The 24,188-nt window shown below is 45.4% G+C and overlaps 1 protein-coding gene across 1 annotated transcript in view; it reads left to right on the forward strand.

Moving 5' to 3' along the window:
* Nucleotides 1–24,188, forward strand: part of LOC120795531 (neuronal PAS domain-containing protein 3) — a 244,038-nt gene that overhangs the window by 195,669 nt on the left and 24,181 nt on the right. Inside the window, exons 7-8 of the mRNA XM_040137522.1 lie at nt 17,660–17,778; nt 23,098–23,291. Coding sequence (XP_039993456.1) covers nt 17,660–17,778; nt 23,098–23,291 — 313 coding nt within the window. The remainder of the gene's footprint in view (nt 1–17,659; nt 17,779–23,097; nt 23,292–24,188) is intronic.

The following is a 24,188-nucleotide window of genomic DNA, read 5'->3' on the forward strand; positions in this document are numbered from 1 at the left end:
TCATTTGATTTTCATCTCTTTTTTTAATTATTGGCGTGTTCAAATGTCTCTAATATTTTGTATTGGGGAGTCAGTCACTGAACAACTTCAAAAATTCAACACTCAATCTATGTTTGCTTGTTTTGAATGCAGCTCATCAGCACGGTGCTTTTCCCATAAGTTTTTGAACGACAGAGGCTCCATAAATGCATTAGCATAAGAATTCAGTGCTTTTTTGCATTTAGACGTTTGCTGTTCAGCAACTGAGTCTAAAATCTTTGATGTCAAAGGGATTTTTGAACTCACCAAGAGGGCGTGATTTCAAAAACCTTCCATCCTCAAAACCGCATGACCACACAATGATGACATCTTTGACAGAAAAACAACAGCGGAAATTTCCTTTGTCCCTCATTTTCTAAACCCAAGCTCTGTTCTTTGCTGCTCTAATGATGTGTTTTGCCTTCAGGCTTCAATACATTCAAGATTTCTTTTCCTCAACACTCATGTTCAGAACACCACAGAGTAAAGGTCATACGTGTTCACATTTACAACCCACCCTCCCGGTATAAGCACTGAATTGACGAGGACGGTCTCCGTGTTTCTTTCTTTTCCTTTCCAACTTTTCTCAAGTTAAACTTTGGTTATGACGATTGACTTTTGGGAAAACGCGGTACCTGCAATGTTTTGCTGTCTGCACTTAACTTCATTCACATTCACACCATCATACAGAAAAGCCTGCATTTAATTGAGTATTTGTTTCAATTTTCTATCGTCAGAGGGCAGAATTAGCTAGAAAAACACCCAAAATTCAAAGTCCTTCTGGAAGTAACAGTAATTCTGTCCTCCAGGAAAACACCATAAGTTCTCCATTATTAGCTCCTTGCGGTCTAATTGTCCGCGGCGTTGCCTTATTTCAACATCATAAGTCTTTGATTATTGTTGCTAATTACGCTATTAGCACAATGGAGGGGAATAATTCGTCATAATTGCTCACATTTATCATAATTACCCAAGTTTACAGTCACCTACGTTTAATGTCATTTAGAGCGGCCATCGGCAGCGGCTGCTGCCCAAGGACAAATTCGCTGAGTGTGTGTGTGTGTGTGTGTGTGTGTCCGTGGTGAAGTGTGTTTGTATTTGCATTTGAAATGTCACTTGCACTCCACGCCAGGAGGCAAAGGTCAGACACTCACGCACACACACACACACACACACACACATAAACAAACACACACACACACACACACACACCAATCTCTTGTAGTACATGCTCCAGTCTCTCTTCACCTTTCGTTCTGTTTGCCTCGATTCTTAGTAAATACAGTTTTAAATGGACTGGTACCTGGCTGCTTTTGCTGAAAGCTGGAAATCTTTACACGAGCTAAAAACAAACATTTCGGCTTTAAACCTCCTTTACTGTGAAATACTTTGCGCGCTGTTTCATATAGCACAGTATAGCTAACTGTAGCAAACGACCGATTTAAGATTTTCAAAGACTTTCAAGATGACCCATGCTGTGTGAGTGCTTTCAGATCCGACAGCCGTCAACGGGATGACATTGTCGGTGTAGTTACTTGTTGCCCACCAACCTCACTTACGTGATTGCGGCTTGCGTGCAGAACCGGCGGGTGCTTCACCAAACTTGAAACATCAGCTCCTTGTCGATTGACTGGCTCATTGGGTCTGGCGTCCCACTGACCAATCAGTTTCTCTTCTGCCTCATTACGAGAACACACCAATAATCAGATAGGCAAACATTTTTTTAAGCACTCCCTCGGCTCACAGAACAGATATGCTTCAGTTTTAAAGGTAAACTAAGTCCATCAGAACCACGCCGACTCTGAGACACGTGCGTCAGATGCGAGTCACCTCGGGACCACCCTGTTTTTTACGTTCTGAGTCGCTTTTTATTTTTCTCTGGTGCGCGATAGCTGTTTCAATTACACAAATCTCCTTCTGTCTATATTTTGTAAACCTGTTGACAGCATCTGCAATGACTCAATGCTCCCAGTGCCACTATGAGTTTTCCAGTTTCACTGTAAGCAAGGTGGGGAAATTAAAAACGATGAACTGCCAAAGAAAGGCAGTGTGGATTTCTTCCTGTATAATCCTCATGCAGATCTATCTTTCTTTGTCCTATCAGTCTGCCTGTCGAAGACAGCTTGACCTGCCGCTGTCCTCTCAGCTCCGGCTGGTTCTGATGACAGAGACGACAGGACAGAGTCGGTGCGAACTGAACAGACTTGCAGCGTGTCGCTGATTTCTTGCTTTTAATGGGGATTCCCGTTAAGAACCGTCACATTCAGCCTTTCTGCTTTCCTTCCTGCACAGTCCACAGCGCCCACTGCAGTGTCGGAGGGCAGTGGCAGCTCCTGGACGTACGCGAGTGTACGTTATTGTACACTTTACTTTCTGCTGACGGAGCGCAAACAACCGCGTGGGACATTTCACATGGGTCACTGCACAGACCTCGCTTGAGCCCTTACGCTTCCAAAACACAGTAAAGCCGCATTCCTTCTGCCAGAGAGGAATCACACTCACGAAACAGTCGGCTGTGTCGCTGTGGTGAGGGACAGTAAGGTGATATGAATCACTTAACACACGGAGACTCGCTTTACAGCTACAGCCTCGTCTGAAATGAGTATTTTCTCTCACAGGCTCCAAATGCTGAGACATAAAGCGGTTCTGCCTTTTTGTCAGACCTGCTAAATGATTTCCATACAGCAGATCCTCTAAACTCCACACTCACTGGGAGAATTAGTCACAATGGATTTAGTAAAAGCCCTCAGATTAATTAAATCAGTGTCATGAGTGTTTTTTAAAGAAAAGCAATAAAAACCACTTGAGGCATAAAAAGAACTTTTCAGAGCTTGAGGATTATTACTAAAGCAAAATTATCCGTTTGGTTAAGTTTTATTAAACCGCCGCCCGCTCGCCGGCGCTCTAAATGGAATCTTTAGAGTACACAATAGCCAATCACTGGCTATTATTATTAGAGGTTTCTAATTAGGCATCTTAACGAGGACGGGGCTGTTTACAATGGGAGCCAGAGCTGCTCAGATAACGACAGCAGAGGACAGGGCGGCTCCGGACGACAAATAAAGCGCTCCTCTCCACTATCTGTCTAGCACAGCAGCGATAACGCGGGAACTTCTCAAGGTCCAAGAACCAACTTTTAATTTGTGGAACAGCAGCGTGTGTGTGTGCTCACTCAAACAGGTTTAAAGAGGAAGATAGCGTGTTAGGCATGATGAAGAGGTGTGTGTGTGTGTGTGTGTGTGTGTGTGTGTGTCCGTCCTGGTGCTGTTCAATGTAGTGTGTGTGTTTAAGTTTGGGCATGACCCTGGAATAAAAAGAGGGAAGGAAAGACAAAGAATAATATTAGAGGAGGAGGGAAGTACAAGGAGAGAGCGAAAAAGTAGACAGAGAGGAAAGAAAGGAAGGAAGGGAGGTAGGGCTGAGGCTTGAAGTAAAGAGGGAGAAAGAAAAACAGAAAGGAAGGAAAGTAAAGGAAGAAAGAAAGAAGCTGAAAAAGGTGGAAAGGAAAGAAGTAAACACTGGGATTTCAAGTAAAGATGATGAAGGGAGGAAGTAAAGAAAGAAACAATGAAAGGAAAGGAGTTAAGTTTCAAGTGAAGAAGATGAAAGAAAGAAAGTCAGAGAGGAGGAATGATGGTGAAGGACAGAAAAAAACAGAGAGGGAAAGATGTCAAGACAAGATGAGGGAAAGATTGAAAGTGAGAAATGAAGGAAAGAATGATGGACAGCTCCATCGGAATGGAGGGAGCGGGAAAAAAAGACAAAGAGGAACAGAGACTAATGGAGCATGAATGTCCTCAGGGCTGAACCGCTGCTGGCAAACAGCAGGGCAGGACCAGGTCAAAGGTCACAGCTTCACACAGGCTGGGTGGGGTCACGTACACATACGCACCTGTAAATACACACACACACACACACACACACACACTCTGTAGTTTATTTTGACTCAGCCCCACACACACCTTACTGCTGCTCCAAATACTCAACGGTATCAACAGCACCAAATGTGGATTAATCCACCGCTGAAAATAGTCCCCAGCACATGCGCTAGTCCCTCCTGTTTGTTTGATAAAAGCTGTTTTAGGGAATTACTGAGCCTTTTAAAAAAAAAAAGAAATTCAGATTCACGTCTTCAGTAGGAACCATTTCACTAAAGAAGCTAAACTCCTTAATTGTTGTCTGAATACAAGCAGGTGTACGAGAACTTCTAAAATTAGCATCATATAGAGGAAAGTAGTTCAACAGCCGGCCAAGGTCATGACCAACCACAGATCACGTTTCATGTTTGTATCTTGATCAGAAGTGGCAGCAGAACTTCCCCAAACCCTCCGGAGGAGTAGTTGTCATGTGAAACAACACGTGTGCATCTGTTCCGTCTGATCAGAGACGATAATTTGTGGTTTGTGTTGATCGGAAGCCGGAGCAGCTCTTCACAGACGTGTTTGTAAAACCAGTTAGCAGCTCGATGAACACGGCCGCCACGTGTATTCCTCCTCACGCCTTCCTCTGATTACGGATGCTAATCTGCTCAGTCCATCCATCTGTCCCTCTCTCTGCCGCCGCCTGGATTCAATTACACCAAGCTCGCGCCTCCTCTCTCATCCTCTCCCGCTCTGTTTCTTCTTCTTCTTCTTTTTCCTCTTCCTCTTCTGTTTTTTTTTTTTTTCATGCCTCCCTCCCTCATTTGGTCGTCTTTTATCTGGGGACACCGCTGTCTGTTGGCCAAACACAGACGGAACGACGAGGAGGAGAGAGCGAGAAATTTAAAAAGAGGAAATAAAGACAGGAGGAGTCGGAGACACAAAGGAACAAAGAGAGAGTTAGTTATGGAGATGAAAAGATAAAATCAACAAAGAGCGCTTAACGCACAGAGCGGCTGAGAGACGCAGCCTCCTGTAATGTTTGAGTCAAAACAGACACAGCGCGGAGGGAGCGTTGCAGTGTGATGAATTCGCTGTTTGTCCTGTCGCTGAGGTGCTTTCAGTGTAAATGCCACGGCAGAAGCTGCCGGACGCTACGTTCAGGCGTCCGTCCTCTCTCCGGGAAATCTGATATTTGTTATATTTGTAGTGTTTGTTTTTGTTTGTTTTTTTTTGTTTTTTCCTCAAACATCACACAGACAGAGCTGTGGATTTACCTGTTTCACATCTGCAAATATGCCTTTTGGCTGGGGAATCTGTGTGTGTGTGTGTGTGTGTGTGTGTGTGTGTGTGTGTGTGTGTGTGTGTGCGTGCGTGCGTGCGTGCGTGCGTGCGTGTGTGTGTGTGCCAATATAGGTCTCTTTAGTTTTGTAATTTCTCGTTGTACTTTTATTTAACATTTCCTATGTTTGGCCTCTTGTGGTATTTGTTTTCTTCCTTATATCATCATTTAACTTTTTGAATTCTTAATGTCCTTGTCCTCATTCTTTCTTCTTTTTCATTCCCCTTTTTTATTGGACTATTTGACTACTTTCACTATTTGTTTCTCATTTTGTATTTTTTTTAACATCACATTAATGTCTCTCTCTCTATCTCACACACACTCACACACACTTTGCTGTTTCCATTGTGTATTCAATCACGTAAAAACATCCAGTTGGAAGGTTTAACATGCAGATGCTGCCCAGCGACTTGTCCTTTTTTGCGGCAGCGGGATTTCACAACTCAGGAAATCATTTCCTTCATTTCACTGAGATGAAGTTAAACAGAATTGGCCCAGTGTTACAAGCTGCAAGCCACAAGGTGATCCGTGTTCTGACTTTCTGGATGAGACACTGAGCCAGGACCAACTTTTTAACTTTCTTCCCTCCTTTTTCTCTTTGCCCTTCTCACTTTGTTCTTGTTTTCTCTCTTTCCATTTCTACAACTCCCTCTGTCGCTCTTTCTTCAATCACGTCTCTCTCTCTCGCTCTCTGGAAGTAATTATGCAGCTTGCAGATACAGACAATTACTTATTATCTCTCTGTTTTGTGTGTGTGTCTGTTCCTTCATGACCTCTGACCTCGTTCAAAAACAAAGTTGAACTATCGGTCTCGCCGTCCATATCAGAGGAAACAAGTGGTCTTTTCATTTACGCTCCTCCTCACGCTCTCCGTCCTCTCTTCCTCTCATCTTTTCTACACTTCGCGGCCAAAAGTATATGGACACCTGAATATTCGCCATCTGTGATGATGTAACATGTGATTCAGACACCATGTTCATTAAGGTCCCAATTCCATCCCGAAGGTGTCCGACGGGGTTGGGGTCAGCTTTTGTTTCCACTGTTCTCCCCCCATTTTGGAGACGATTTCCGGCAACCGAACTGTCAGCAGGTGACACTCAATGCAGGTTCCACGTTCTCATCACTCTACTACTGCATCTATGTTGAGCAGGACAACCGATCCTTTAAAAAAGGACAAACCAACATGGTCAGGCCCTCACTTGTATTTGGGGGGGGGGCCAGGAGATTTCTCAGAGTCTGGCAGAAATGGGGATGCGACACAAAGCCACACTGTGCAGACAGTTTTTGAAGGATGAGGTTACAGTAAAAGACTTGAAGCAAACCAGAAAAACACGAAGCGCTTGGATGTGCTGGACTGTAACCTGCAATTTCAATCTCCTACTTCACCTACCTACCAAAAAGTAACCAAAAAAATGTTATGTGTCATCATGTTAATTGGTCCTTTTTAAGGGTGGATGTCCGAACCTATTTCATGAGACGGGTGCGTAGGAAAGGGATTCGTGGATCCAAATTAGCAAACAAAATCCTGCTATACTTTTCCTTTTTGCCTGATGAAGGTCTAGCACCGCAACGCTGCAAATAAATTCATCATTGCAAGTTAGACAGCGTGCGGGACGCTACGAAGGGAGGATATCTGAAACACCTCAGTTATAAACAGGGAGGAACCTAATTCCAGGGCTAATTTACCAAAACAGGGAAAGCGGCAGCCGCACCACAGCCTCGGACCACCGAGAGCCCCAAAGGCCCTGGGTTCACTGTCTGTTCATTGTTTGATTTTATTACATTAACCACAAATTTGTTTCTGAATTTGCACCACAGAAGTAATATATTCGGGGCCTAGGTTATTACGTAATCCTGTAGTCCTGTCCGGTAGAAGGTCCTTGTGCTGAATCTAATTGTAAGACGTTGTTAAAGAATATCAACCAAGAGCGCAACATGGGTTGGTTGCTGGTTCCTGGGCGTGTTGCACAGGGATACTGTCAGGTCGAAACAGGAACGAGACAAACATCAAGTGGTGACAGGAAGTTGGGAGCAAACTACTGTCTAAAATATCGCATCAAGGTTTCCCCTCACTGGAACTAAGGGTCCCAAACCAGGGGAAACAGACCCAGAACAAAATTACATGGAAATAGGTGTCCACATACCTTTGGCCGTAGAGTATCCCTCCCTTCCTTCCTTCTATAACTTCCCCTGCTCCATTCCTACCCCCATCCTTTGTTTTAATGTCTTTCTCTCTTTCACTCGTCCGCCTTCTTTTCATAGGCAGATCCATTCCCAGAAGAGGAAGAGGAGAAGCTAAAGACAGATTAGAAAAGCCTTAAAGTCTCGACACAGGGAGATCACCGAGGGGGGGGGGGTGTCTCTGTGGAGGAGAGACAGGAAGAAAAGGCTCGAAAGAAAGACAAAGCCGGGTTCACGGCGTCTCCAGACTATTAGAGCGCTGTTTGGTTTGAGCTCATTGTTCTGATGATGAGACTGTCAAAATAAAAGTCTTTTTTATCACTGCAGAGAGGAGGAGGAGTAGAAAGAAGAGGTGATGATGAATAAGAAGAGAGGAGGTGAGGAAGACGTGGAGGAGGAGTGGTTTTACCTTTCTTTACCTTTGGTTCCCAGGCTTTTGCATTGTGGGAAAAAGCTTTGAGGAAATCTACCATCAAACATATACACACACACACGCACACACGCACACACGCACACACACACACACACACACACACACACACACACACACACACACACACACACACACACACACACACTTCACTCTGTACCTTCAAAGCTGTGTGAAAAAGTACAAGTGATCTGAGTGTGTGTGTGTGTGTGTGTGTGTGTGTGTGTAATGAAACCTCACTAAACCCAAACTCTTTTATTTTTAAATTTGACTTAAATTGGATGTTTTATTTTGTCAGGTTGTGCCGCATAGAGACTCTTCATCTCCTCCTCCTCCTTCTCCACAGAATCATCTTCCCCTTCCTCTCTTGTTCTTCTTTTCAACCTTTTCTTTCTCTCCTTCGTCCTCCTTCTTTCTTTTTTGTCCACCTGTTAATCGTCTGCCTCCTTCTCCTCCTCCTCACTTCTTCACACCTCCTCCTTTTCCCATCCCCTCCCTCTCCTATTTTCTCTTCATCGTCCTTTCTCCTCCTCTCTTCCTCTTCCTCCTCCTTTCCTTCATCTGTTCCTTCTCCTCTCTCTCTCCTCCCCTCCTGTCCCTCATTCCCTGTCCTCTCTTATTCTCCTCTTCTCTTTCCATCTTCCTCTTCCCTTTTCTTCCTTCTCCATTTTCTCTCAATGTTTCTTCTTCTTTCCCTTTTCCTCTTTCTTTCTTCTTCTTCTCTTCCTTTTATCTCCTCTTTGTCTCCTCTCCTTCCTGTTTTTTTCTACACTCCTTTCCCTGTTCCTCCTCTTCCTCTCCATCTTTCTCCGCCCTCTTTCCCCCCACTCTCCTCCTTCTATCTGCCTTCCTTCCTCCCTCATGCACCTCCTTCTTTTCCTCCTCCTCTCGCTCTTCCTTCTGTCGGTACCTGCCGTCCTCCTCCTCCTCATCATCGTCCTTGTTCCTTTCTCCACCCTTTTCCTTCCTCTCTTCCTCCTCGTCCCTGTTTTCTTTCTTTTCTTTGTATTTTGTCTTTTCTGTCATCCATCTGCCTTACCTGTATTCCCCTTGCTTCGTCTTTCCTTCTCCTCCTTCTCTTTTTTCTTCCTCCTCCTCTTTTCTGTCCTTTTTTCTTGCCTTTGTTTGTCTTCTCCTCTCTGCATCTACATCCTTTTTCCACTCCCCTCCCTGCATCCTTTTTTTCTCTTTCCTGCTTCTCCTTTTCCTACCTTTACCTCCTGTCCTCTACCTTCTCCTGTTCCTCCTTCTTTTTGTCCACCTCTTCTTTCTACTCCTGCTTCTACCCTTTCCTTTTTCCCCTGCCTTCCTCCTTATCCTTCTTCTCCTCTTGCGACTGCTCTTTTTCATCTTCTTCCTCCCCTCCCCCCTTTTTCTCCCCACCTGTACTTCCCCCTCCTCCACCTTCAGTAAACCGAAAAATTATCACTTGGGCTTTTCTTCCTGACACAATTTGTCAAATCCTCCCTGATAGGAAACACATTCTATTCATAAGGCGAGTCTCGCTTCCTCCCCCTCCTCCCCCTCCTCCCTGTCCCTCCTCCCCCCCGACCGTGGCAATTCAATTACAGCCGTGCAGGCGATAGTGAGAAGAGTGGAGAGGCAGGAATATGACAGGACAGTTACAGAGTGTTTACACAATTAAACTTTCACTGACAATGCTCTTTCTCTGTGATGAATGCCTCGCACGCCTGCAGCTCGTGTTTGTCTGCAAACAGTAAATTTAGGTTATTTCTTTATATATATACATATATGTGTGTGTGTGTGTGTGTGTGTGTGTGTGTATATACATACATTGTATATAGATATATATTTATGTGTGTATATATATATAGATATATAGATATATACGTGTGTGGGTGTGTGTGTGTGACTGTGTGAGTTAGCTATGGCACATTTGTCATGCTTCCCTCTTGCCTGCCACCTCTACTGATCTCCCTTGGCTCCTGCTGTTGCATTGTGGGTAAGCAGGGGAGGCAGGAGGAAGTGGCGGAAAAGAGAGAGAAAAGGAGAACAAGAGGAGGGAGGTGGAGAAATGATCATAAAAGCGGAAGACAGATGAGACACTTTGTGTTGCAGCAGTGGAACGATGCGGTTAAAGGAATAGCTCAACACTTTTTCTGGAATACACTTATTACCAGTATTGTTTTCACCTTGAGTGTATGTGTGTGTGTGTGTGTGTGTGTATGTGTGTATGTGTGTGTGTGTGTGTGTGTGTGTGTGTGTGTGTGTGTGTGTGTGTGTGTGTGTGTGTGTCATCGTGACAAAGTGTGGTCCTGAAGACACCCACCGTACAGGTGTGTAGCTGAGATCAAAATGAAGGCCTGGTTTGAAGACAGGTCTGGTCCGAGCCGTGACGACTTGAGAACTCACGGGCCCGAGCGTCAACACGTTGACGGGCGCCGCGGCTGCTGCGATCCCGTCGCGGGATGGTCTCTCGTTGGCGTTCCTCTCCGACAGACATCAATTCCATGTCTGCGCTCTCAGTACCGGGCAGGACTCATAGAGACTGGTAGCTGGGGGAAAGAGCCGGCCTGGCTCCGTCCAGCCTTCAAAAACAGACCTAACAGCACCTCTCAAGATCACTGCATGACATGTTGGGCTTAATTAGTTTGACCTGTACACACGAAGAAATGCAGAAATGTCGATTTGGCATTTCAGGGGAAGTCGCTCTTTAATAGGAGAGAAGTGACATCAGGTGTCAGCTTCTTAACAACTGACTTCTCTACTTGGAAGGCCTCAATATGAGATAATACATATATATATATAATTTTTTTTTTTTTCCTGAGGGTCATGTTACATCCGAGTCTAAACGTTTACGTTTTCCCAACAGCAGACGCTCTTTGAGCGGAGAGAGAGCCGGACCCTGTGTCACAGAGTGAGCCCGTGACATTTGGGTTGTTTGTTTTTGCAACCTTTGTAAAGCCTGTTTGTGGCGTGTCTTTAAAAGTTCGTCAGACCTGAAAGTGTTTAGGGTTTTTTTTAGTGCGGTTTAACCGACAGGAGTTTCAGACGGCTTGTGCCACGTGTTTCGCTGCCACAGGAAAAAAAAGAAATTCTCGATGAGTCAAAAACGTTGCTGATGTCTTTACTGCGACTACTAAACTAGTTCTTAACAGAATGACTATGGGATGTAGTTCTGTGTTGTTTTTATCTGTGCGTTTATTGAGCAGATATTTATTACCTCTGCCGCGGAGGTTGTGTTTTTACCCGTGTCTGTTTGGTGGTTTGTCTGGTTGTTCATTTACCAGCAGGATCACGCAGAAACTACTGAACCGGTTTGCACCGAACCTGGTGGAGGGATGGGACATTTCGGGGCAGATCCGGATCATTTGCTGTGAATTTGATTTTCTTTCTCTGAAGTCTGGTGCATGTTGTTTGACAGCGGCCTTGGCAGAAGTACGCGTTCCACCGAGTGCCCTTCTAGTTAATACTGGTTCTTTTTGAAGACCTGAATGTATTGTGGCATTGCACGTTGTACGGTAAATAGTGGTGCGGGGACAGGAAACGAGGGGGGGGACAGTTATGACGGAAGAAGAATGCGTAGCAAGATTCCGACCGGGGGCGTTGAGCTGCACGGTTGGCACTTTAAACCCCGCGGCCAGCAGGACGCCCCGGTGCTTTTCTCGTAAGTCTTCTTCTAGAAGCAGGTGTCGCGAAAGAAGGGGTCGTGTCACAACGTCGTCAGGGTCATTTTATATTCACGTCCGGTATCTCGATCGACCTGAGGCCCGTCGCGTTACGCCGGTTCCACTTCCCTGCTCCACCTCATCTCCGACTAGCTTCCCCCCATTTTTTTTTTTTTTCGTTCCTTATCTGCTGTGTTACGTCCGACTCGTTAAGCCGGTCATATCTGAATCTTCCCTCCTCGCCCTCGGTCTGTGGCGGCGCCGTCTCGTCGCGGCGGCGGCAGCGACTGGTGGAGGTTGCGGCGACCTTGCTGTAGCTCGCTTTGTCTCGCCGCCGCCACGTTAGCTAGTTATCAGTCGGACACAACGGGCTCCCTGAACCAGGCAGCGCTATTAGACTGTCTGACAATGATACACCGTCCCGCCGAGACTTGACACAAACACACACACACACACACACACACACTCGCACATGTGGAAGGAAACCCTGGGTACTCTGGGTATTGTCCAAAGATCACAGGCGTAGGTGAGTTGTTCTTTTTAATTAATCATTTGTCCTTCAAACGAGGGAAAGTTTTTCGTGCCGTAGATAATTAGGTCCCAGAGTCGAGCAGCGGCGGAGCCGGCAGCCACCTGCTGCCTTTGTAGCGCTAATCTTTGTCTTGTAGGAGCGTCGTCCCTGAAGACGCCAAGGCAACACACACCGAACGAGCAGAATGAGAAAACACCTCTGAATCCCCACACGGTCCTCCTCCTCCTCCTCCTCCTCCTCCCTTCTTCTTCTTCTTTACTTCTTACATTCCCTCTCCTCCTCCTCCTCCTCCTGTTTTCATTCCCTCTACTCCTTCTCTCCTCACTTCATTTACTGAAGAAATTGTTCCCCCCTCTCCTCCTTCTCCTCCTTTTTCTTCTGTTCATCTCCTTTTCCTTCCTCTCGCTCCCTCTGCTCCTCCTCCTCTTCCTTTTATGCCTCTGCACCAGCGAAGCTTTACGTTCTTGGGTTGTCCATCCATCGGTCTCCTTCTTGTGAACACGATATCTCAGGGAATTTTTCTTCAAATCTGGACGTTCACTTGGACTCGGGGACGAACCGATTACAATCTGATGGTCAAAGGTCAAAGGTCAAGGTCGCTGCGACCTCACAAAACACACGAGTTTTGGCCGTAACGCAAGAATTCTTACGCTAATTATGACAAACACTGACAGAAATGTCTAATAGGGTGCAGTGATGAAGTGATGACATTTTCTATCAGAAAAGGTCAAAGGTCGACTTCACTGTGACGTCTTGATGTCCTGCAGCCAGACCCGTATTTGGAGCCTTGGCTACAACCTCGTGTTCCATCAGGATCGGCTTGACGGGCCGAGCATGTGGACACACACAAGGAACCTGACTCTGTTTGTTGTTTCTCAAGTCAAATCAACTTTATTTATACATCCCTGCATCACAAAGTCAGAAATACACTTTTATTAAACTCCTTCAGAGTCTTGACTACAGGTCTGACCAGAGTCTGGACAGACGGGGATGTAAACTGGAACTGGACCGCGAGGCAGTGATTCTAGTCTTCCCCACTCTTTCTCTTTGTTCTCCTCCTCCTCCTTTTTTCTGTTTCTTTTATTTTGCTACTTCTTCATATTTTTTCCTACTTTTCTTCGTTTCACTCCTTCTGCTCCTCTTTCCCTCTTTTTCTTCCCTTTATCTTCTTCTGTGCATCATCTTTTTTCCTGCTCCTCCTCTCCTCCTCTTCTAAATCTGTTTGTCTTTCTCCTACTACCCTGCTTTTCCTCCTCCTCTTTCTCCTCCCCTTTTCCTTCCACTTCCTCTTTTTCTTTTCCTCCTCTCGCCCACTCTGTTCCTCCTCCTCCACCCCCTCCTTCTCTTCTTCTTTTCTGTTCATCATCTTAGTCTTCCTCATGTTTTCTCCGCTACCACTCCTCCTTTACATCCTCCTCTTTCTCTTCCTGTCCTATTGCCTTCGCTCCCACTGCTACTCCTCTACTTCCTCTTCCTCTTTTGTTTTTCCTGTCACTCCTTCTGCCTCTTGTTGTTCTTCTCTTCCTCTCAACCTTCACTCCTTGTCCTCCTCTTGCTCACACTTATCACCCTTTTCCTCACCCCTCTTTCCTTCTGTCCTTCCTTTTCTACTTCTATTTTTCCTCTTTCCTTCCTCTCACTCCCTTTGCTTCTCCTCCTCTTGTTTTCCTCGTTTCTCTTCTGTTCCTTTTCTTTTTCCTTCTCTCTCCCTTTTCTCCTCCTCCTCCTGCATCCGTTCTCTCTTTATTCATGCAGAAATTGTTTAATTGTAAATGAACACACGCTCACTGTGAGTGTGTGTGCGTGTGTGTGTGTGTGTCTGTGTGTATGAAAATGAGAGGGGAATCTGGGTGTGTATGACAATGAAAGTGATATCTTGTCTGTGTGTGTGTGTGTGTGTGTGTGTGTGTGTGTGTGTGTGTGTTTCTGTGGGGAAACTAATCCCATTAATTCAAAGTGAATAACAAAGAGAGAAAGAGGGTCCAGCTCCCCTGTCATTCGTCCGTCCTCCCTCTCTTCTGTTTCCTCTCTCCCTCCATCATCATTATTCTTCCGTCAGACCGGCGGCTGATTTCCTGGAGGACTGGGAGAGAACCGACCGACTGACGGAGGGATGGAGGGATGGAGGAGGGAGAGAGAAAAGGAGGAGGAGGAGACGAAGATTTTGAGCTCCTCCTGGGAAGCCTTGTGTTGTTTCCTTCACCTCTTGTTTTCCTCCTTTTCCTCCTTGGCCACTCGCTTCCTCTTTCCTTCCCTCTGACTGTCACGCTTCCATTCATCTTTTTTCCTTTTGCTCCTTCCTTCTGTTTCTCTCTCTACCTCTTTCTTCCCCGCTTCCATTTCCATCTTCCCGTTTATATTCCCTTGTTTTTCTCCCTCTCTCTTTTTTATCTTTTTTCGTCTGTTGTTTCTTTCTCTCCCCCTTTCATTTATACTTTTGTTCTCCTCCTTGTCCTCTTTTTCTTGCATTTTCTTTTCATTTGTTTTCTCCCTTTCTCTTTCTTTTTCACTGTTTTCTCCATCTTGCTCATTTGCCTCTTTGTCCTCCTCTTTCTTTACTCTGTCCTCCTGTTCTTCCTCCTTTCATTCTATCTCTCGGTCCCTCTCTACTTTTCGCTCTTTTCTCTCTTCTGGTGTCCATCTCTTTTTTTCACTTCATCTCTTTCCCTCTTTCCTTTTATCTGTCTCTTTCCTGCATTCATGTTTGTTGTCTCTCCTCTTTCGTTCCTCTCTCCTCCCCTGTATTCCCTCCACTCTCCCCCCATTTTCTTCTTCTCCTCTCTTTCTCGCTCTCTCTCCCTTTCTGTCTCTCTCTCTCTTCAAGGACATTTATATTATAAAGGATGAATTTGCATATTAATTCATTTCTTTCAATTTTCTCAGATTAGACGTTGTCAACACGTATCAGCGCTGATCAAACCACCACGTCCACCAGAGACTGTTGTGTGTGTTCTTGCTGCGTGTGTGCTGCGTCTTGTCCCTGTGTGTGTGTGTGTGTGTTATGGGAGAGGAAAAAAAAAAAAGAGTTGTAAAGGAGGGAAAGCAACCAGCTTCACAATGTTCATAAACACAAAAACACACACGCGCTGGCACTGCGGTGAGCAGGAACTACACGCGCGGCGTGCACACAAACACACACGCACACAAAAATGTATTAAAAGACGAATGAGACTATGCTCATTCGAAAAAGTGCAGTATGTGTAATTAGTTCAAATGCCTTAAACGCGACTTTTCATTTACCTCTGGAGGCTTTGATTTACGGCTGTTGTCCGTCTGAAACAGAGGTGGAAATACTGTTACATTATTCAAGCCTGTTTCCTAGAAGTGAAGTTTATATTTCACTAAATGCTTTTGCCAAATAGATTCCTGGGGAAACATAACTGACGTGTTGATTATGTGCAGCGGTAACATTTTTTTTCCACGGACGACGGGAGACTGTCCTCTCACGAAAAACCCAGAGCATCGGGCCGCTTTTGTTCACGTTCAAGAGACAAAGCTCCCCCGAACTGAAACGAAACCCAAACCGCGGCACCGTCGCATCATGAGACGGACTTAAGCGTGCACCCCACCCACGCTGCCGGGATGGGGGGTGGGTGTACAGAGCCCGAGGCCCTGACACCAGACACCGCGGTTTTCGTCCCCGGTCTCGTGTCGCGCTGAGGTTTGGTAAAGGTTAGGGAGAGAATGCGCTGCCGGTGAAATGTCCTGAAAGTGAACACGTCGTCTCTCATGTTCCGAGTTATCGTTAGACCACCATAAGACCATCTCTCCTCAACCGCAGCCGAGCTCTGTGAGTGTTTAGATTAGACCGTAAAAACATGAAAGACGCTTTATGGGCTACAAATCACGTAACGAGGAAGGAAACACATGACATACGTAGCCATTCGACATTTTGTGTACGTTCTGTAAAAGCATTTCGCGAGTTGGCACAAAAATGTAACGTTTCCTTGCTGTGTTGAGCCGGTGGCACGATTCCTTCAAAACGTTGTTGCTGTTGCAAATGAGTAGCATAAAAGCCTAAATTTCTTTTTATTAGCAATGCAAAACCGCGTAGAGAGGAGGTCAGTAGGGGTCAAAACAAGTAGGACTTTGACTTTGTTTGCATCCTGTTTCGTACCAAATACTAGTTCCCCTCATGTGATATTGTAGCTTTATATACAGTCTGTGTGTGTGTGTGTTCTTTTTTTTAATGTTTGATTTTGTTTCAGTTTGACCTAAAAATAAAGTGGTTTAGAACATGTGGATAAACTGTTCCAACTCCCCAGTGTGTGTGTGATGAGACGGGGCGTTCCCAGCTGTCTGTCCTCCCATCACTCCCTCTGATGGATGGGGAAGTTATGAATATGCAGCTGATTTCTGGGAGCCGACGGCAGCTGACAAATGGATCGTCTCACCTTCAGTAACCGCTGCCGCTTCCTGACTTTGGGGGGCTGGGGGGGTGAAAAATGTGCTCGCCGTGTCGGATTTTGTGTTTTGAAGAGCGAGACTGTCACAGACGGGTTAAAAAGCAATAATCTGATTGACTGTTTTGTCTTGATTTGATTTGGGGGATATCTTTAAGGATGCAGAGTTTTATTTTGACAGTCATGACATAAGAAGATTACAGCTTTCAAACATGTTGAGTAATTCTCCTTAACAAACCTTTAATTTGTGCCTGAACATCCCGTTAGCCTGGTCTTTCTCCCCTGATGTGTTTTGACAGTTCACCATTTCATTGTCACGAGCCGCTTCCAGGTAATTGACAGTTTGACAGCAGCTGCGATTGGCCGACTGGTCCAGCTGACACAGTGAATGTATTTATTGGTTCGAGACCAAATAAAATCATTCCCCTCATGTTTCGGCCTGAAACACACCTTTCTCCACTGTTACCCGGTTCATGTTTACGTCAGCGCGGCCTCCTGACTCTCTGAGGACCGTCTTCGGAGGAGCGCTCCAGCCGTGCGTAAGTCAGAAAAACATCCCTGGAGAAAACCATTACAAGGAAAATATGACTGTCCTGATTCCTGACAGGCTGAGAGATGTGTGTGTGTCTTCCCTTATATTCTGTAAAGACAGAAGCCCTTCTCTCTACCTCTCACTGAAGGCCTTCTGAGGCTCTGTTCAACACTGCGGGACGGTGATTGTTATTTTTCCAACATGAGACTAATGAACCCTTTTCTGATTGTTCTTTTTTTCCGGATGACATTCTCACACTCCCTGACGGAGAAGCTTCCTTAATGTGACCCGGGCTTCTGCGGTTCTCCGCCATTTATTGCTCAAACTGGAACTTTTTCGTTTACGCTGCCGCCCGATTGAAACATGTGTGCAACACAGCAGTAGTTGAGTCAGTTTTGTGTCTCATTGAATTCTCATTCAGTGCTCATGTTCATAACCGCTGGTCTAAGTATCAGTATAAGATTCTAAAACCTGAATTTGGTATCCGAGGAGCAACCGTTTGGGATATGAATAATGTACTTTAAATGTTGATTTATTGTTTTAGAATATAAAATAATAACATTTACAAAATCTCTCCAATCATTTGGTTGAATAAAAAAGCATTGTTTTCCGGAACCAATGAAACGGTCTCCGGTAAGTTGAAAATACCCAGTCGGAAGCTCAGAGACTCAGTAGCGACTTTGTGCGGATGTCTTCATGTTTTTGTGTTTTTCTGTGTCTTTCGTGTCTCAGTGGAGTCCAGCAGTCCCAGTCTCCTGGCCCCCGATAACTCTCTGGAACGGTCCTTCTTCATCCGGATGAAGTCAACGCTCACGAAGAGAGGAGTGCACATCAAGTCCTCAGGATATAAGGTCAGGCTGTTGTCCGGGAAACCCGCCGTATGAAATGCAACACACGCACCGCCCTAACACCCTACTCCAGGAAGTTAAAACACACCGAGATCAGTAACCTCGGTTACCTGGGGGGTGAAATGGGCCGGTTAGTACTTGTCACTGAGGTCACAGCTCCATCCAAGGGGCTGATAAAAAACAACCGAGCGCTACGGGATGATGTGTATCACGTGGGAACTGATATTGGACAGTGCTAACAGCTGCGTCACTGGCATCCTCTGCATAACTTGTGCTATGTAGTTTTCCACCGGTGACCAGACTGACAACCCTCCCGATCACGGTGAAGGGTGTTAAACCGTGGACGTGATGGCCACTGTCGTCGGTACGTTGGCGTTAGCTGTCAGGCGTCAGCCGGTTCTCGGCTGCTTCCCCGTATCAGCTGAGGTTGAACCTCTAAGCTGCTCTTCAGTGATACACACAGACACTGCTTCTTTGTTTCTGCTGTGCCATGTGTCACTGCGGGGATGTAAATCCGTAGTTGCAGACCTGACCACGCACGCACACACACACACACACACACACACACACACACACACACACACACACACACACACACACACACACACACACACAAGAGCAGTGTTAACATGCTAAACCTGCTGACTGTCCCTTCACATTCTCGGAAGACAGGATTAGGTGATCTGACCGGCATCAGCTGTGTGTGTGTGTGTGTGTGTGTGTGTGTGTGTGTGTGTGTGTGTGTGTGTGTGTGCTCATGATAGTCTTTGTGATAGACTGTGACTGACCCATGGAATCTCTAGTTTCTGAGTTTTTTTAGATCAGTCGTTTTCGTGTTTTCAGTTTCAGTTTCTTTAAGTATTTTATTATTATTACAGTTTTCTCTCAGTGTTTTTGCTGGGTCTTTTTTGTATAATACAAAACATTCTGTTCAACAATTAATGTGGGGTGTAACATACATTAATTAGTACTTCATGAATTGGCCTGTTTTAATTTTATAAAAGATAATAATAATAATAATACATTTTATTTACCCTTATCTGATCTAGAAACCCAGGAACTCCACTTCCTGTAGATGTTTCTCATCAAAAGCTTCGGGAAGTGTTGATGGTCACTGGCGAAATTAAAATCAATCAAAACCACAAACAAACAGAACCGGACGTGATATTGAATTTACCAAGGCAACAGGTAAACGCGGAGGAAGTAAAGCAGCAAATGCAAACGGCAGCAGGCTTCTCACTGAAGAACGAGCAAATATATTTAGAAGACAGAAGAAACTAGGAACAAAGATCTGTTTCTCACACAAGCTTGTTGCAAAGGAAGACTCGCTTTCCTCTGCAGTACAGAGGAATATTCGAGGCTCAAAGCTACGAGCCGCCAGCGTCTCACTCCCCGTTCCATGAGCCCAGTTGTTTTTTTCTTTTTTTAGTCTATCTCTATTTACATTTTGGAAAATTAAATGTTCAGAATTAGCTATTATAAGTTTCACAGTCATCGGTAGCTTCCTTTTTCTGCGATTTCTTTTTAGATTTATGGGCGTTTATTTGCAGTGGACGTAGGACGTGATTGCATTCTCCTATAAAGATTTGTGTATCATTTCTATGTGCTCAGGTTTGACCCGATTATGACATTGAAGTGATGCCTGACGTCTGAGTCTGAGATGGTTTTGGTTCCAAAATGTGAGATTTGGGTAATGATATGTGCTTACGCAAAAAAAGAAATTAGTTCATTCAGCTGTAATGTGAGACTGGAGCAGCTCTCAGCCCCTTTCATTTTCTCAGAGAGGCTCCCAGAGGAAAAAGGGCCGGCGACTCCTGTCGTGGCCTCGTATCTTATCATAAGCGCATCCTTTCGAGTCATGTCAGGTCATGTCATCATTTTGTGTCTCCGCCTATCACGTCACGTCATTTTTGTTTCACGCTGTGTCCTGTCATTTACTTCTAATTTCACGTCGTATGATTTTTATTTATAGCTTTCAAACTTAAGCTTGCTTCCTTCTACAGGTTTTGTTCGGTTTTACTTTACTTTTTTGTTCCGAACGGTTTTCACATCAGTTCTCTATTAGTTCCAACAACCTTGGTTTGATCTTCGCCGTGTGTAGAGGAATTCTTGCGTCTTGTGCGTGAGGAAATTGTGTACGTGTACAGTAAGTGTCTGACTTGTGTGCGTGTGTGAGGGGAGCGTGCGCGCGTCTATATACAGATTTCCATCCCATAGGTGTAACATCAGGCCTCTAAGCTCTGTGACCGTCTCACTGCTCGCAGATCGAGAGGAGGGATTAAAGAGAATTCTCCAGGCTGCCTTCCGTGTGTGTGTGTGTGTGTGTGTGTGTGTGTGTGTGTGTGTGTGTGTGTGTGTGTGTGTGTGCGCGTGTGCGCGCGCCCCGGGGAGGGGGGGTGGCTCTCACGGTTTATCCTGGACTAACACACTCGATTCTCCTCAAGGATGACAGCAGACAGCAGCGGAAAGTCTTCAAGCTGCTGTAATTTTGCTGTCAAAGAGGAGAGAGTTAAGACGAGGAAAATGGATTCACTGATTTGTTCACTCTTTGATTGTTCGTTGATTAATGTGTGAATGTAATTGTGCAGTATTTTTAAAGCAAAGACGTAGAAGTTTCACTAAAAAGAAAGAAATGAGAAGATTGATTCCTAAATATAACAACAGAAGTTCTTTTACTTTGTCATTTAAAAGAAAAGTCACTTCCTCTTTTCCTACAGTGGAGACAGACAACTGAATCATCAATGAAGTTTGATGTTTTATTCTCGTACCGTCTAGGGACTCTCTCTCTCTGTGTGTGTGTGTGTGTGTGTGTGTGTGTGTGTGTGTGTGTGTGTGTGTGTGTGTGTGTGTGTGTGTGTGTGTGTGTGTGTGTGTGTGAGCGGTATACCTTGTTCCACCTGGCAGACTCAGATCACTTGCAAATCACAGTGGAGACAGACAAACACATAAATATTCACAGAGGCATGCATATATTACTACACATGTTTGCACCCGCTGACACACACACATCACTGCAACACTAATGCGCTCACACACACACACACGTAATGCAGCGTAACAGTCGGGAGTCAGAAAGCTGTTGGGTTGCAGCAGAAGCCTGGAGATGGCAGAAGGGGCTCCAGTCCCCAGGCAGCCTGCTCCTCCTCCATCACCTACCGTGGAGGCACCTTTGAGCAAGGCACCTAGACGTGCTTGGTAGCAGCTCCAGTGCCCTGTCTCTCCGGAAGGTGGTAAAGAGAGATCTATTTGTGTGTCCAAGCTCTGTGACTTGGTGCAGTCTTGTCTCCTGGACGCTACGCTAAGACATTTCCAAACCGAGGGAAACAAAACGTCCCCTGAATCGACATTTTACCGACATCATGAGGAAATGTCCATAGATGCATCTTCAAATTAGCAAAAATGTTCGCTGACGACATATTTCATTCGCTTTCCTATTCGCTATCCACTCGTAGCAGCTGGAGCATAGCGAACTTTATTTTTACGATCAGCAGTGAGACACAGGACGTGTTTACGTCATCGACATTTAACTGAAACCAGGATAGTTCACAAACATCAACTAGGAGATTTGATACTGCAGTACACTAACCTTAACTGAGGTGCTTTCTTTGTCTATTCCTAACCACATGTGGGCCACAGGACCGGACCCCCCGTCTCCGGTGTCGGAGTCCATCATCCACCCCGGCCACTTCCTTTAGGGAGTTAATGTGCAATGCAAGGATGGAACGCTTCCTTCACTGGGACACAAATCGATGCACCGAACTTAATCCAGACAGCAATTGCGCTTCCCTCACGACGCTCCGGGCAACGCGGACAGGGAGCATACGTATCAGCAGAATGTCTAAGGGACGGGGTCGCAAAGTGACCACTACAAGCCAATGACATGCGAGCTTGCCAAGCTAGCTGGCCCGCCACCGGTTGGCTATCTACACCTTAGCAAGCTAGCTAGGCTGGTTGCGAACGGGACAACACGTCAAAACGGTTGATTGAAGGGGATGCACTGCATCTGTACCATCAACATCTGTCTCGTGACTGCTCACACGCCTCGCTGCATCTCTGGAGCGGTTTATACTCCGGCGCGCTTCGCTAAAATCAGTTGCAGTCACACAGCCGAAGTGATAGCGTCCTTCATTTTGCGTATTTGCCGCGCGGACTGACCCTGGCGCTGAAAGCAAACGCTCGGATCCTGGCAAACTGCACTGAAATGAATGGACGGGTCTGGGTTTCAGCTCCGTTGGGCCAGTGCAGGGACGGGTCTGGGACGCGTTGGTCCTACCTCTTTTGACTCTATCTTTCTCTGACTGGCGCGGAGCCGGACTTTTCCTCCTCTCTTCTTCTCTTTCCTCTCTGACGCTCGTCCTGTATCTGTACGTGACACGTGAAGACAGACAGGAAGAAGCGACACGGCGTTTAAAGAGACAAGCAAACGTTTCCCCGGCAGAGCAGCAGCCAATTAACATTTCTCACAGCTGCGTTGTGTCCGACAGACTTTTGAAGCTTCGCATGAGTTTTAAGGCCCTGAATCATTACTCACTTCGCTCTCCCTGTCTGTCAGCCCCTCTGTTTCCACCTCTCTCGTCTTTCTCTCTCACTCTCTCCATCCCAAGGGTCCACTCAGGAAAAAACAACTACAAAGAGAGGGGGGTAAAATCCCCTAAAGGTAGCCCTGAATCACACCTTATCTGTGGCTGTCTTCTGCTTCCAAATTGAATCTGTGATAGTTGCGACCTCTTTCAGGATATACGCTATTTCAAAGTGGATTCTTATCTTCACTTGCATATAAAATATATAGAGCTAAGTATGGAAAATGAGAGCGTAACATAAAGGCTGTGGTCCGTTTCAGAGCATTTACAAGCGCTGAATAATCACAAATCAGGTTTATTGCTCGAACCACAACAAACTGTGCTCTGTGATTTCCTGCTGGAGGTGACGTTAAACAGAAAGAAAACACAGAATAACAGCGTGCAGAGGTAAACATGAGGTGAAACAGCAGAAGTATGGCAATGCGCACGCATGTACACTTCACACACGGGTCGGTTCGGGCTTGAGTTTTGTTTACTTGCAAAGGTTAAAATCCAACAAATGAGAAATAACAAGAAGATGATATGATATAAGTCAAGTTCAAGAGTAAAGCTGTTCTTAAATATGCCCCGTAGAACTATTGTGGACTGTGAACTGGTGCATGACTGAAAGTGTCTCCCCAGTGCATCGTGCAGAATGTTGCTTCTCGAGCACCTGTCCCTGACCTCTGGTGCTACTCTCCATCCAGACCACCCACACTGCCCTCTGACCTCCCCCCTCTTTGTCTGTGCTTCCCTTGCTCAGGTGATCCACATCACGGGGCGTCTGCGGATCAGGATGGCTCTGACGCACAGCCGCTCGGTGCCCAATCAGATCATGGGGATGGTGGTGGTGGCTCACGCCCTCCCGCCGCCCACAATCAACGAGGTTCGCATCGACTGTCAAATGTTTGTCACCCGAGTCAACATGGACCTGAAGATCGTCTACTGTGAGAACAGGTAGAGGAGGGAAACTGACCTGTGCGATGCCAAATTCTGACGCGATGGTTCCAGAAAAATTCGGAAATATGTGCAGAGAGTTAAGATCCCTGCGGAAGGCCGAAGTGGATAGAAAGTGATAAGTCAAAACCAAATTGTAGGTCTACAGCATGTGGTTTTAGGCAAATTTTTTTTTTTTTTTTCCTTTCCCACAGTTTGTTCGGACTCTGCTAAAAACCTTCATTCAGCTTTTAACTTTGGTTGCTCATGAAAATATTTGCTTGGTCTGGAGACATTCTTACACCAGGGGTTAACAAAGCCACCGAATGCACATATTTGACATGTTTTGAAGGGAACTCGTGTCTTTTTTTTTTTCATGATCTTGCTAGAAGGTCTTTTTTTTTTTTTTTTTTAAGAGGAGCTCTAAGTATTCTGTTATGCAGTGATTGCTGAAGAATAGTTATTTCTGATCTTAAGAAAACAAGCTGAAAATGATGTTGAGATTTGAAAGCTCTTTCCTCTTATGAGAAAACAACATTTAGCAAGTTCTTCCCTGTACCCATGTCCTTTCTGGTCCTGCATAGAAAGGCAGGTTGCATGTTGTGAATAGGAGCAGTATTATAAGGATTTTATTCCTTATCTGTAACATCACAGTATTCATGTTAGAAATTAAACCTGACTTTTTTAGGTGTAGTTCTTCTTGCAACTGAGCTTGCGTTTTGTGATGATTAACCTAAAAAAAACCTTAAGTATTCAACTTTTTTAGCCCAAAGTATTAAATTTAAGAAAGGCCAGAAAGGACAAAACATTCAAGTGTAAACCGAGTCGTTGTGGTTACTGTCATCTAATGCAAAATGTTTCGGTAGGATGATGACAATATACCTCTGTATTTCCAAACTTCCAGATTACAGTAACTTG

Source organism: Xiphias gladius, chromosome 10 (assembly GCF_016859285.1).
Source record: "Xiphias gladius isolate SHS-SW01 ecotype Sanya breed wild chromosome 10, ASM1685928v1, whole genome shotgun sequence".
NCBI lineage: Eukaryota > Metazoa > Chordata > Actinopteri > Istiophoriformes > Xiphiidae > Xiphias > Xiphias gladius.